Source organism: Acipenser ruthenus, chromosome 1, assembly GCF_902713425.1.
Source record: "Acipenser ruthenus chromosome 1, fAciRut3.2 maternal haplotype, whole genome shotgun sequence".
Classification (NCBI taxonomy): domain Eukaryota; kingdom Metazoa; phylum Chordata; class Actinopteri; order Acipenseriformes; family Acipenseridae; genus Acipenser; species Acipenser ruthenus.
In genome coordinates this window covers 49586315-49600673 of record NC_081189.1, presented here as the reverse complement: position 1 = coordinate 49600673, position 14359 = coordinate 49586315, and the positions used below count along the sequence as shown (strand labels likewise).

Here is a 14359-nt window from a genome sequence, read left to right as displayed (position 1 = left end):
AGTCCACACACCCCCTCTCCCACCTCCCCGTGTCACGGCCATGACTCACAGGCGGTTGTTGGACGACTGCTGCCCTCTTCCTGCAGCACTGTGAACACGCCAGCAGAGTCAGCACAGATCTCAGCCCTGCTACAGCTTCATATAGAAAAGCCTCTACTTCATACTCTTGTAACAAGAGTAAAAAAAAACAGAATACTTGGACCATAAACAACCTTACAAAACAGTAACTGCATTAAGAATCACATAAGAAATATTCTGTTTTGGGTACAATATTTTAAGTAATGTTGGATAAAAAGATCTCCATGACTTGCATTTGAAGGTAATAGAAACACTATAACTGTCACTTGTTTAGGGAGCTTAAGTCTCAGAGTCATTTGTGTGTTTTGCAATTTATTTACTTTAAAATGTTATTACATACATAGGAAATTACATACAGCAAGCATACAATGTCACAACCCATGTAAAAACTACATAATAAGAGCAACCACAAGGCGGATTCAAGTGATCAAATAACAGTACTTTTCTTTCAAGAATTGTTTTTGTAATACTTCGTACTGTATTGTAAGGGACCACAGTAAATAATAAATCTGCAAATTCTATTAAACCTTAACTATTGTAGGTCGTTTTAAAGGCCAGATATTGGGGCTGTGGTACTAAACTCAGATACCACCCCCCCCCCCCTCCCTCCCCCAGTCATTTTCTGGGACCTGACAGTAGCATTTCAGTTCGGGATTATTAGGTATAGTGTGTCAATATACTTAAGGTGACCAGACGTCCAGTCTCAGTGTCCCCAGAACCTTTCTTGGGATGCTCATTTCATCCCGTTTTTTTACCCAGAGCATTGTCTCGCAAGTGACAGAATAGTATATTTTGATGCAGGCTGCCATGTTACTACCATATCTAACTACAGTGAACTCCATTTATAAGAATCACTGATATAAGAATCAACCGCATATAGTGATCAAAACCACTGGGACCAAATCATTCCTATACCAACCAATGTAAAATAATCCGCTTGTAAGAATCAAGCAATCCACTTATAAGAATCATTTTGGGGCAAACTGACTACATGATGTGTACAGCTATGTGGTGTTCTTGCGTGTTGTTCCCACACTGAAGCAGGCAGACAGGCAGGTGAGAGCCGGAATGGAGGCACGAAGACACAGGTGCAATGAAACACGTCAGCATGGTGCTCAGTATTTATTAACACATAAAACAAAGAAAAAACCAAACAATAATGTAATGTGACGCTACCAGCGATGGTAGCGCACAGAGGACAGTACAAGACTGTAAAAGACACTAAAAATAAAAACACAATACAACAAACTATACATCAAAGGTGCCGTGAAAACGGCAGGCCTTGCAGCAGCCCTGATCATAGTGATCGCTATGTTTTTATACTGACGCTCTGCTGAGACACGCCCACCTGCCTGCTGGAACAGCTGATTGCTTTCAGCTGCTGCTCCATGCAGACAGGTTATCGTCCCCAGCGGAGCGCCACAGCAGTTAAACAATTAATTAAATCAAATTACAACAAATAACGCAAAAATATACAATAAAACTACATATTTCCCATGTGTAGAGCTTCCGCCCTGCTACAAGCCAATAAAGCTGTTTTTGAATTAGAATTTGATCACATCTCGTGTGGTTAGACACGTACACAGTGTGGATCATGCAATAAAGCCGGAAAAACTGCTGTAATCAAACTGTTTGTAATCAACTTGTGACTGCGGCACTGCATTGTGCAGGTATGTTTTTTTGTGTTCTCTGTTAGTGAAAATGTGTTTCAATAAAGTAAATACACATTCATTCAGTATATACTGACTACAGCAGTGTTACTGTGTGATATGCATGTAGAGGGAGTGGGGTTGCAGTGAGGAGGAGGGGGAGGGGGGGATTGCAGAGCTTTGCATCTCCGCTTAATGAAAAACTGTGAGATTTGCATCGCAACAGAAAATAAGTAAGCCACAGATGCTTAAATGCAGTGGTAGTCCTGATAGTAAAATACTGTACTTTAATGTCATTTTAATTCAAAGGCCATTACACGTAACACCGAATGGCAGTTAAACTAGGCACCCTCACGAGACGATCGTTTCTCAAGTATACTGTAGTAAAACAGGATTCTGCAGCCTTGAATAAACATAATCATGATCATATAACAAGCTGCTTACCCATGAGGACTTGTTTTGATGCATTGTCCTCAGTGATTGAGCACCATTGACATTTGTATACTGTATTTAAACTGCTGACGCACGGAGGCGCTTTTTGCTAACTGTAATGTGATGTGGCCGAGGGCAGTGTAAATGATCAGGCTGGAGTCTTGATTTACAGTTTTAAACCAGTGTTGGTTTTATTTTTCTTACAGTGCGGTGGGGAAACAACCGCTAATAAAACAAACAAACAAAATAAACCCTTGTGTGGTCCCTGTGCATACATGCGGGAACTCATGACATCTAGTGGTCAACCCATTACACTTCAGGGAACAAAGCCTTTATACTGCTGCACTTTACCACAGTAATCATATCGATTCGCTTATAAGAATCAAATCATCCGGGGCGGATGTGATTCTTATAAACGGAGTGCACTGTATTACAGTACAATGACACTTGTGTGATTAAAGGGAAGGTTGAACGACCAGTAGCATTAAAAAGCGGCTGTACAGCGTGGTGCAAATCTGGAGAATTACTGAATAGTCAACGTTCATATTTGCAACCAATCACAGACAATTGCGGGTGTGTTTATCCACTGATTGTTGTTAAAACTAACTGATGGCTATCCTTGTCTGTCTGGTGTTGATGGCTGAAGTGTAATGCTGGCTCCAGGGATCAGCTTATTTGCCTCCCTAGCGCATCAGCACACACAACGGCTGCGATGCTAGCTCCGGAGATCAACCGCAGTGCGGTCTCCCCAGCGCATAAGCATGACAACCGTCTGGATTGAGCTAAGTAGGGTACATTTCTGGGGTCTTCAAGTGGGCACCTTCCATCCTCGGTGTTTCGTCGACTAGCCCACAACACCTCAAGAGGGCTCGACGGTGATTCTGGCGTCCCAGCATCACCCCCCTCCGTCCCCCACTCAACTCAGCCCAGCTTACTTACTGGTACATCAGCGTTTCTTTCTTTCTATTGTGCTTCAGATCCCCAACCAGAATCTCTCCGTCTCAACCACAGCTAGTTGCTGCTCCTCTCTGCTGCTTCAGATAAGTTCTTCACTGTGTGACGCAACTCTTGGCCACTGAATCTGACGTCTCTGAGAAACCGGGTTGTAGAGTGTGCCACAAATCCTCGACAACCCACCTCCACTGGGTAAACCTGGACTCTCCATCCTCGCTGTTCCGCTTCAGCGGCTAGTTGAGCATACCGCAGTTTCTTCCTCTCATACGCCTCACCTACAACATCCTCCCATGGCATTGTTAACTCTACCAGGTGAACAAGGCGTGCTGATCCAGACCACAAGACAGTATCTGGTCGAAGGTTAGTGGTGGCAATCTCAGGTGGAAAAATAAGCCGTTGACCAACATCTGCCAGCATTTTCCAGTCTCTAACAGTTTCCAGTTGTCCTGGGCGAGGCTTGGTTTTAACACCTTTTCTTGGTGGTTGCTCTCCTGGGTGGAGGAATGTTGTTTTTTGTGTGTAATGTTTTGATGGAAGTGGTGGCAACTTATTGGTCATGTTACGCTTGTCTTCCAATGCTAAGGCCAAACATCGCAGCACCTGGTCATGGCACCAAGTAAACTGTCCTTGGCAAGAGCCACCTTACATCCTGTCAAAATGTGCCTTAATGTTGCAGGTGATGAACACAAAGGACCTGATGAGGAAACTGATCCTGCTCTGTTCCACTGACCATAGGTCTTGCCAGCCAATCTTGCGTTGTTCCACACTCTCCCATCTCATCCATTCTCCCTGCTTGGCCTGGGAAACAGCCTTTATGCACCTCATCCTCTCCTCCTGCTTTTGCACCTTGTTGACTACCAGCTTCCTCCTTTGAGCTGGGGGTGCCTTGTGCCATGTAGGAGGAGCTGAACTGAGACCAAGACCCCCACTTCCATGCTGAACTTGCCCCATGATATCACCAATTCGAAAGGCAGCCTTTGCATCTTCCACAGCTTTCTTTGCCACCCACTTTCTTCCAGTTTTCAACACAGGTGCTACCTCCTTTGTCGCACGACTCTCCTTTGTCGCATGACTCTACTCATGTAATTTCCAGTCGGACCTTGGCGCACTTAAACTCCTCGGTTAGAGCGGAGACTGGTAGCTGCAGTATTCCTTTACCATAAAGTCCCACTCTGCTGAGGCAGCGTGGAACTCCCAACCATTTCCTGATGTATGAACTGATAAAAGCTTCCAGCTTCTCTACTGTTGTCAATGAAACCTTGTACACAGTCAGTGGCCACAGCAGCCTCAGCAGTAGACCAAACTGAAAGCACCAGAGTTTTAGTTTGCCTGGTAAAGCGCTGCTGTCTATGCTCTTCAACCCTTCCACTGCTTGTTGTCTAACTTCTCCCACACGAACTGTGTCCTTTAGATCCCTGTCGTACCATCTCCCAAGACTTTTCACTGGCTTCTCAGACACTGTTGGTATTGCCTCACCATTAATGTAGAACATGTTATCTACTACTTTACCTTTAATTATAGAGCTGCTCCTTGATTTAGTGGGCTTGAATTGCATTCGTGCCCATTCAATGTTATTGGTTAATTTGCCCAATAACCGATTAGTGCAGGCTACTGTTGTAGTCATGGTTGTCATGTCATCCATGTATGCTCGAATTGGTGGTAGTCGCATTCCAGAAGCCAAGCGCTCTCCTCCCACTACCCATTTTGATGCCCTAATGATTACTTCCATTGCCATGGTAAAAGCCAGTGGAGAAATGTTGCATCCTGCCATTATTCCAACTTCTAGGCATTGCCATGTAGTGCTGAATTCTGAAGTTGAAAAACTAAATTGCAAATCTCCAAAGTAGGCTTTCACTAAATGTGTTTTTGTCATCGGTACACTGAAAAAATCAAATGCTGCCCAAAGAAGTTCATGTGGCACTGAACCATATGCATTAGCCAAATCCAGGAATGTCACATAGAGCTCCTTCTTCTCTTTTTTAGATGATTTGAATTTGTTGCCAGGTCACATTGATGTGTTCTAAGCATCATGGGAAACCTGGAATGCCCGTTTTTTGTACTGAAGTGTCAATGAAGCAGTTATTTAATATGTAAGTTGACAATATGTAAGCAATAATGCCGAAGAAAATCTTGCCTTCTACGTTTAATAGGGAAATGGGGCGAAACTGACTGATGCTTGTAGAATCTTTTTCTTTAGGTAAAAGATTCAGACTCCACCTGCTCGGCGCCATGCTCTTGGTACAACCAATCAATTTCCACAGGATTCATAGAACTCCTGAAACACTCTTGTACACTGTATAGAACTCCATTAGGCCCTGGAGGCCCTGGTGGATTGATAGGTGGGATGTCTGAAGGAATTGACATAGGCTCCTGCCTTTTTGAATCTTTATGTGTTTCCTCCAAATATCTCTCCAACTCAAACTTAGTTGCTTTTAGTGTGCCATTCTTCTCACTGGTGAATAACTTCTTTACAAATTTGAATGGGTCTTTATAAAAGTTAGTTCTCGCACGCTCCTTTTTGTAGCGTTTCCGTAAGCGCTCAGCTCTGCGCAATATTGCAAGCTTATCTTTTATGATCCTTTGTAAGAGATTGAGTCCCTCCTCCTGACTTTGTTCTGCTCTTTTCCATTGCTTTTCTAACTTTCTCAAACTAAGCGTTCATTCTCCTGCTGCCATCTAGACTTTCCAGGAATAGTTTGTACTTTTTCCTTCCGTTTTTCAACTCCAAACCTCTCGCTTCCATATGCGTTGATGATGTCCCCAAATTTATCCAGCTTCTTTTCAACTGTTCCACTTAACCTTTCCAACGCAAAGCAGAGATCTGTGTTTACTGTGTCCCACGTAGTTTTCTCACAAGCTCTGGGCTATTTAATTCCAGGCTTGTGCCCATTGAGGTTCTTTTCTCTCTTATGCTGGTTTGACTGGGTTCCCAAGGATCATTAGGTATCACTTAAAACAGAAAGTAACCTGCTAAAACATGTTAATTGTATGATGACATTTCCTGCCTTGTCTGTGCAGTTTTTCAGTACCAATAATGATACGTTTTTCAGTACCAATCAATGATAATGAAAAAGCGTCTCCAGACAATGTGAAAACTTCTCTGCGCATTTTACATAGGCTAATGTTTATGCTTATATTAAGGAAGATTAAACAGTATTCATTTCGTAAGTAAAGAAGTGACAACATTTAATTTGATCAGAAAAGGAATACGATTTAATCTTATTACACCTTGATCCATGTCTCAGCCTATACTGTTGACTCAAAATAAACTCCAGCCAAGGTCAGCAAAGAAATTAACTTTCGTAAAATGTGTTGTTAATTTAGATTGTCAGAAGATGCTTTCTCATGATCATTGATTGGTACCAAAAATGGAATAGGCAGGAAATTTCATCATGCAGGTTAATTTCTGTTTTAAGCGATGCCCGTCAGCTTACAGCATGTTAAAGGGGGAATCTAGAAATACAACTATTCAGAGAAACTTAAAGGGCTTCCTGGGTGTATTACTATTCCCCATAATTAATAACTACTTCAGAAGGAAATTCCTGTTTATGCAATCAGGGCAGCTTCTAAACAAAACTCAGAAAAGCTGATTAGTGGGCTTCATTTTCTTGCACACAGTCAAAAGTATATTTAACACATTTCATCACCTTTAATAGTAATAGTTTAATAATTGAAAGTGGCTGAAAAAAAATCATAGTATCTATTAATCACGACACACTAATGTTCCATGCAGAAACTGCAATAGAAAAAAAATGTACAGAACAAATATCATGTCATATTAAATGGGAAGAAATAAAATAATTTGAAAAAAATATAGATTCTATGAAGTAACCATTTAATAAATAGAAATATAGAGATATGTAATGTTTTCATACAGGAAGGGCCTGGTTTTCAGATTGGACACTCAAGGATAGCATAGAAATAGAGATAGAGATGGAAAGTGGAAATCGGAATTTGATATTATTGAATTGCTACTGTGTAATGTAATAACTAATTTGTTGTGTAGAAATGAAATTACAAAGACAATAAGATCATTTATTCACAAAAATAAGTTTTTGAAAGTAAAAGATTCCTCTTTGAATATCACCATGAGTCTCTGCATTCATTTCCAATATGATATTAGATCAAACATTGCCGAAGTGAAAATAAAAACCCTAGAGCTTCCCTGTAGCTTGGAAGTTGGACGTTATTCACAATATTTACATACTGTCCCAGTTTAAGGACTTAGAAATATGGTCATCTTAAATATACTAGGCTGGATAAATGCACCAATAAGTCATGCAGCTTTAATTCTCTACTGCCATACTGATTGTCTCAGTTAATCAAGTTCTACATAGAATGTTCATTATCCTCTAAAGCAGTGGCAGCCAATCCACCAAGTATTGAGATGTGTTTTGGTGGATCTCAATGGGCTGCAAAATAAACAGCAATACAGTGAATAAGAGTACAATAAATTGGAAAATGGATCAGAGATGCCATTTAACCTGATTGGTCAATACGAGGGCTTTAATCTCTGATAAAAGGACCTTGAATGTTATCTTTCAAACTGTGTTTAATCACTGTTCCAAATCAATCTGCCCGAAAATATGTAAAAACAGTATTTGTGTATTTTACCTTTTTTCGGCTTGATGAAATAAAATCGCTATTCTTGTACCACCCTCTGAATGTTTTTTCTGTCAGTGTAGACTATTCTGCTTCCTCGCTGTCCTATCTATCTATTTAAATTTAGTATAGCAAATAAAGTAAAAAAATAAATAAACCAGAGAATAGTGTTTGCTGTCAGCGGCAATACAAATGCTTAAAGTTTAGAGTGAACTTTTGCATGCTTTGGTTTTGACCATTATTTTCCAGCTCAACAAAGCTGAGCCTCAAGATTTTGAACAGAAAGCTTTACACATCTGTCAGTGCTGAAAACGTAGTCTTGCACAGGTATATGGAACCAAAAATAATGACAGATTCCAGCTCCCACCTTTGTTTAATGTTACGCTTTGGTGCCAGCTTCACCTTCTTTGAAACAGCTGGGATATTTTAATCCAAATCAGGCTCTTCCCCATCTTTTGTAACTCGCACCACAAAGTGATCCATTGAAACCATCAAAACAAACTTGCAACTGTACACCATTAACCAACGAGTTGAGGAAGCTTGTTGCTTGGTTACTGAGGTATGGAAGCCAGAGTATGGTAGGTTATTATCATAACCCTGGTCCCTTGAAATAGAAATGTAACCATTACCATATGGATGTTTACCTCCTAAAGAACCCGAACCTGAATAGCTATTATACCAAAGCTGCACGCCAGCGCCTGTGACACAGTCAAGCCCGCCCCTGAGGGCATAAGACGACTGCACACACAGATACCAGCATCATTTTTCCTTCATGCATGCTGCAATCATGGATGCAGCGACCTTGAAGGTTAATGGTTACATTTCTATTTCAGGGAACCAGGGTTATGATAATAACCTAACGTTCCCTTTGAAGGCTACCTTGTGCATTACCATACAGAACCCCAGTAACAAGTAACTAGGGCTAAGAAAGTGAGGGAGAAACTCACCACTATGTCTATGCTGTAAGGGTCGACTCTGAAGCCGCCCTTAATACTCTAGTTCCAAAGCCAGGGTTTTATGAATCCACGACATTCAGTCTGTAGAACCTCGTAAAGGTATGGGGAGTAGCCCACACTGCTGCATTGCAAATGTCCTTGACAGATGCACCTTAGAATAAAGCCCACGAAGTTACCATGCCCCTGAAGGAATGGACTGCATGCTTTCTGCAAGGGGCAAGTTGGCCAGCTCATTGGCAGTCCTGCATGTGTCTGCTATCCATTTGGACAGCCTCTGCTAGACAGGGCTTGACCGTGGGACTTCGTCCCAGAGCAAACATCGTTCGGACCCATGTGACTTATTGTAAATACACTGTGTGATTAACCCAAAACTACTCAGACTGTGTGTGGTAATTTCATCACTTCCCCTCCCTCTCAAATCCCCATACTACCCTTACATAATTTTTGTTTCATTTAGTGATATTTGTTATTTGTGAAGCGACGGCAACGGAAGCAGTACCTTGGGTGACTCTCCAAACACACAATATTGTATTTATTATAAAGATTTACCTTCCAAAAATGTGTGACCAGTAAATTGGTAGGTTAGGTTGAGGAGGATAAATGGCACTAAGAAATCCTTATTCACCAGTCACAAGCATTGCAAGTAAGTACTTTCTGGTCACATATTTCCATGCAGGATACAATTACAGTAACTGTACAGACATGAGCCATTTCTAGCTACCGCATGCAGTTTATTTACAATTGACCATTGCGTACAAGAAGCTTGATAGCATGCAAAAACAAACCATGCAGTACAATTGCTATGCATATTCTTTACATACTACATTTAAATATCATGCATAATTCATATTGAGAGGAACGGTAGTTCCTCGTACAAGTTAGAAAAACTTGTTTGAAACTACCGAGATTGAGAGGAAAGGACACTTTTGAGAACTTCATGTTTATTAGTAGTGCTTGTAAGGATAACCAAGAACACTTCAGTCTGTGTTGAGCACTTTCCTTGGCACATGTGTCTCAGCGTTTTATTCTGGTTACAACCCAGCTAATAAGGGAATGAGCATTTCAATGTAAAGTGGAGCAATCAAAAAAAGAAGCCAAGTTAGAAGCAACAATTGTGTGAATGTTGGGCCCCAGCACAACTTGACAAGGTTGCCCCAATTGCTTCTCCTAACTTGGGCTTTTGTGTTTGATATCACCACTTTAAACGGCTGTTGCGTTTTTCTAACTTGTTTTTTTACATTGACAATGTTTTTGTTATAGATTTTACATATCCCACATATCGTCTGTATTTTAAGTGGCTTGACTATTATATTTACAGTCATGTGTAGGAATGGATAGCTAACAGTGCTCACTGGAATGTATTCACACTTTGCAGTACAGACGCTCCCGACTCACGCAATCGTTCCGTTCCGGAAAGCCTTGCGTAACCCGAATTTCACGTAAGTCGGAACCGTATATATCAATATATATCGGATACGTATATCAGTCTTCTTTCGCTTCCGAACTGGTCCTGCACGCTTGCTATCACTTGGTCGCTTTCCAGTCATGATTTGAATGAAATAATAGGGTGAAATAACACGATGCCGCGAGTATCCGATCGGAAACAATAAGAACATGAGACTGAGAGGCTGTGAGAGCGCAAAGCCTTCCCTTGTAGGAGATGCTACGCTGCATTCCTCCGCACACCGCACTACTTTGCATTTCCGTACGCTAAGCAATATTTTCCGTAACTCGAAAATGTTATTTATGCCTTATGGAACTTTTTGCGTAAGGTCGAATTTGCGTAAGTCGGGGATCTTGCGTAACCCGGGGAGCGTCTGTAACTGTATACAGGGTGTGCCATTGAGTCTTCATAGTAATTCATATTTAAACAGGATAGGGACACCACAACTGGTCTCCAATAATGTCAGTCATTTTGGACAGCAACTGGTTGGTAGTATAAAATATATCAGTGGATCGAAGAGAAGGTTGGGAAAAAAATATGTGACAAATCTGGGACCCTTGCCATTCACAGTGATCCTAGGAAGAACCACTAGTGAAGGGTTCTCATATCCATTTGGCATTTCTCTGTATTTAAAGTATTATGGATTAGCTTGTTGTTACTGCATCTTGTAAAGCGCTTTGTGATGGTGGTCCACTATGAAAGGTGATATATAAAATAAAGATTGATTGGTTGATGATATGTATTTTTCAATCCCTGAATGTGAACCTACATGAATAGTTCACTGAAGGTACTATGTACTGTATTTTATTAACTTTGTAAACTTTAAGCAAAAGGCTGTTTTAGACTGTGAGCCATTAAAGGTTACAGGTACAGTACTACAAAACAATATTTTGGTAAAGAGGAAGCAATATTCATCAGAATTTATAAAGACTGCTTGGCCCGTTACCTGATGATTTCTGCTGCTTGTTCACCAGACAAGTCATCCACAAGTACACTGTTTAACTTTAAGATCTGATCTCCTGGTAGAAGTCTCCTCTCGGCCGGCCCTCCTGTCAAGAAATGATTTAAACATATACATGTAAATCATATACAGTACTGTGCAAAAGTTTTAGGCAGGTGTGAAAAAATCCTGTAAAGTAAGAATGCTTTCAAAAATAGACATGTTAATAGATTATATTTATCAATTAACTAAATGCAAAGTGAGTGAACAGAAGAAAAATCTAAATCTAATCCATATTTGGTGTGACCACCCTTTGCCTTCAAAACAGCATCAATTCTTCTAGGTACACTTGCACAAAGTCAGGGATTTTGTAGGCATATAGTCAGGTGTCAGGTGCTAATGATCATCAATTCAATATGTAGGTTGAAACACAATCATTAACTGAAACAGAAACAGCTGTGTAGGAGGAATAAAACTGGGTGAGGAACAGCCAAACTCAGCTAACAAGGTGAGGTTGCTGAAGACAGTTTACTTTCAAAAGTCATACACCATGGCAAGACTGAGCACAGCAACAAGACACAAGGTAGTTATACTGCATCAGCAAGGTCTCTCCCAGGCAGACAGGGGTTTCCAGATGTGCTGTCCAAGCTCTTTTGAAGAAGCACAAAGAAACGGGCAACGTTGAGGACCGTAGACGCAGTGGTCGGCCAAGGAAACTTACTGCAGCAGATGAAAGACACATCATGCTTACTTCCCTTCGCAATCGGAAGATGTCCAGCAGTGCCATCAGCTCAGAATTGGCAGAAAACAGTGGGACCCTGGTACACCCATCTACTGTCCGGAGAAGTCTGGTCAGAAGTGGCCTTCATGGAAGACTTGAGGCCAAAAAGCCATACCTCCGACGTGGAAACAAGGCCAAGCGACTCAACTATGCACGAAAACACAGGAACTGGGGTGCAGAAAAATGGCAGCAGGTGCTCTGGACTGATGAGTCAAAATTTGAAATATTTGGCTGTAGCAGAAGGCAGTTTGTTCGCCGAAGGGCTGGAGAGCGGTACACGAATGAGTGTCTGCAGGCAACAGTGAAGCATGGTGGAGGTTCCTTGCAAGTTTGGGGCTGCATTTCTGCAAATGGAGTTGGGGATTTGGTCAGAATTAATGGTCTCCTCAATGCTCAGAAGTACAGGCAGATACTTATCCATCATGCAATACCATCAGGGAGGCATCTGATTGGCCCCAAATTTATTCTGCAGCATGACAACGACCCCAAACATACAGCGAAAGTCATTAAGAACTATCTTCAGCGTAAAGAAGAACAAGGAGCCCTGGAAGTGATGGTATGGCCCCCACAGAGCCCTGATCTCAACATCATCGAGTCTGTCTGGGATTACATGAAGAGAGAGAAGCAACTGAGGCTGCCTACATCCACAGAAGAACTGTGGTTAGTTCTCCAAGATGTTTGGGCCAACCTACCTGCCTAGTTCCTTCAAAAACTGTGTGCAAGTGTACCTAGAAGAATTGATGATGTTTTGAAGGCAAAGGGTGGTCACACCAAATATTGATTTGATGTAGATTTTTCTTCTGTTCACTCACTTTGCATTTAGTTAATTGATAAATATAAACTATTAACATGTCTATTTTTGAAAGCATTCTTACTTTACAGCATTTTTTCACACCTGCCTAAAACTTTTGCACAGTACTGTATATGTAACACTGTTTCACTAACTAGCCACCTGGATGGATATTTCATTAAAATATATTCTTTTTATAGTACTCATTTCTATGTTATATATGTTACGGTAAAATTCAGAATCTGGTCAATCTTAAGTTTTACCGGTAAATGTCTACACTTACCAAATAAGGTGGTAAATGTCCAAAATTATTAAGAAATAAATTTCTTTTCAGACATTTACCAGTTAATCTCATGATTTACCGAAGCGTATTGGTAAAAGCAGGTACATCAACTAATGTGTTTACTCCAGCATATGAATTGTCAATTTACAAAATAATCATTAATGTTGTAGAATATATTTATTTCTACTTATAAATGTTCCATTAACAAAAAACATTAATGTCGAACTATATATTTATTTCTGTGTACACATTTTCCATTAACAATATAATCATTAATGCTTACAGTAATGCAAAATTGAACAATTCAACATGGTACTGAACAATATTGTGATCCACTTATGTCAAACCACCATCATTTTGGTAAATTTGTGTATAAAACCATTCACAATGGCGTTGAAGGATATTGTACTCCAAATACATAGTAGTTTGAGGAAAAATAACATTCTGTTAAATGCAAATTAAATAATTTGGGACCTTCGTTTTTTCAACAGAAAATCACACTTTGGTTATGACACAAAACACGACAAATGGTGGCACTTGGAGTTACAAAGGACTCCTGAAGCCTCACAATGCGTGAAAGTGAGACATTTGGTCATTAGCCAAATGCACTTGGTTATTCTTGAGATTTACCAGTAAATGTCTGAAGTAAAGTGTTATTATGTTTATTTTGTAAAGGCATTTGGTCATTAGCCAAAGCCACTCGGCATTACTTATAGGGTGTGGCCTCGTTTGCATGTTAACTTTGAAAGATTTGGAGACAGCACAGACGGGGGCAACTGCATTTCAAACTAACTAGGTAAGGGGAGGTTTACTGCAGGTGCAGCCAATGCCTTTATGAAAAGGACGCAGCAAGTGGTGAAGGAGAAGGAGCAAAAGAGAGGGAGAACACACTTTTCCAAACTGTTCCATGTTATATATATTTCTTATATTTTAAAATAAATTATAAATATGATATCTGTGCGAACTGTGATGTGGAACGTGCCTTTGTTAACTTTAAGGCTGTTCTGAAAAATATAGATTGATATGAAAATAAAATGCATATAAATATATTTGTATTTCATAATTACCAGAAGTAATTTATTCCAAAGTGTTTTACATTTGTATATACACGTAATCATTTGCTGTGTGAAGTCTTTCACAATTTGCGTATATTTCAAATCCCACACAAGAAGGACATATTCTCTTAAAAAAAATGATCTGGATGCATTATTTCACACAGGTATGAATTATTATTATTATTATTATTATTATTATTATTTATTTCTTAGCAGACGCCCTTATCCAGGGCGACTTACAGTCGTAAACAAATACATTTCAAGAATCACAGTGCAAGTAATAATACAATTAAGAGCAAGATAAATACAATGATGAATACAATGACTTTGGTTCGAGTAAATACAAGTGTGACAAAATACAATTCAATAATACAGCAGATAACAGTGTCATTGAT

General features: G+C 40.2%; 1 protein-coding gene across 3 annotated transcripts in view; it reads right to left on the bottom strand.

Moving 5' to 3' along the window:
* The window catches only part of LOC117420497 (FERM and PDZ domain-containing protein 1), a 212424-nt gene that overhangs the window by 107002 nt on the left and 91063 nt on the right, over positions 1-14359 (bottom strand). For all 3 annotated transcript variants that reach the window (XM_034921745.2, XM_059025940.1, XM_059025944.1), the window contains exon 4: positions 11062-11164. In XM_034921745.2, coding sequence (XP_034777636.2) covers positions 11062-11164 — 103 coding nt within the window. The remainder of the gene's footprint in view (positions 1-11061; positions 11165-14359) is intronic.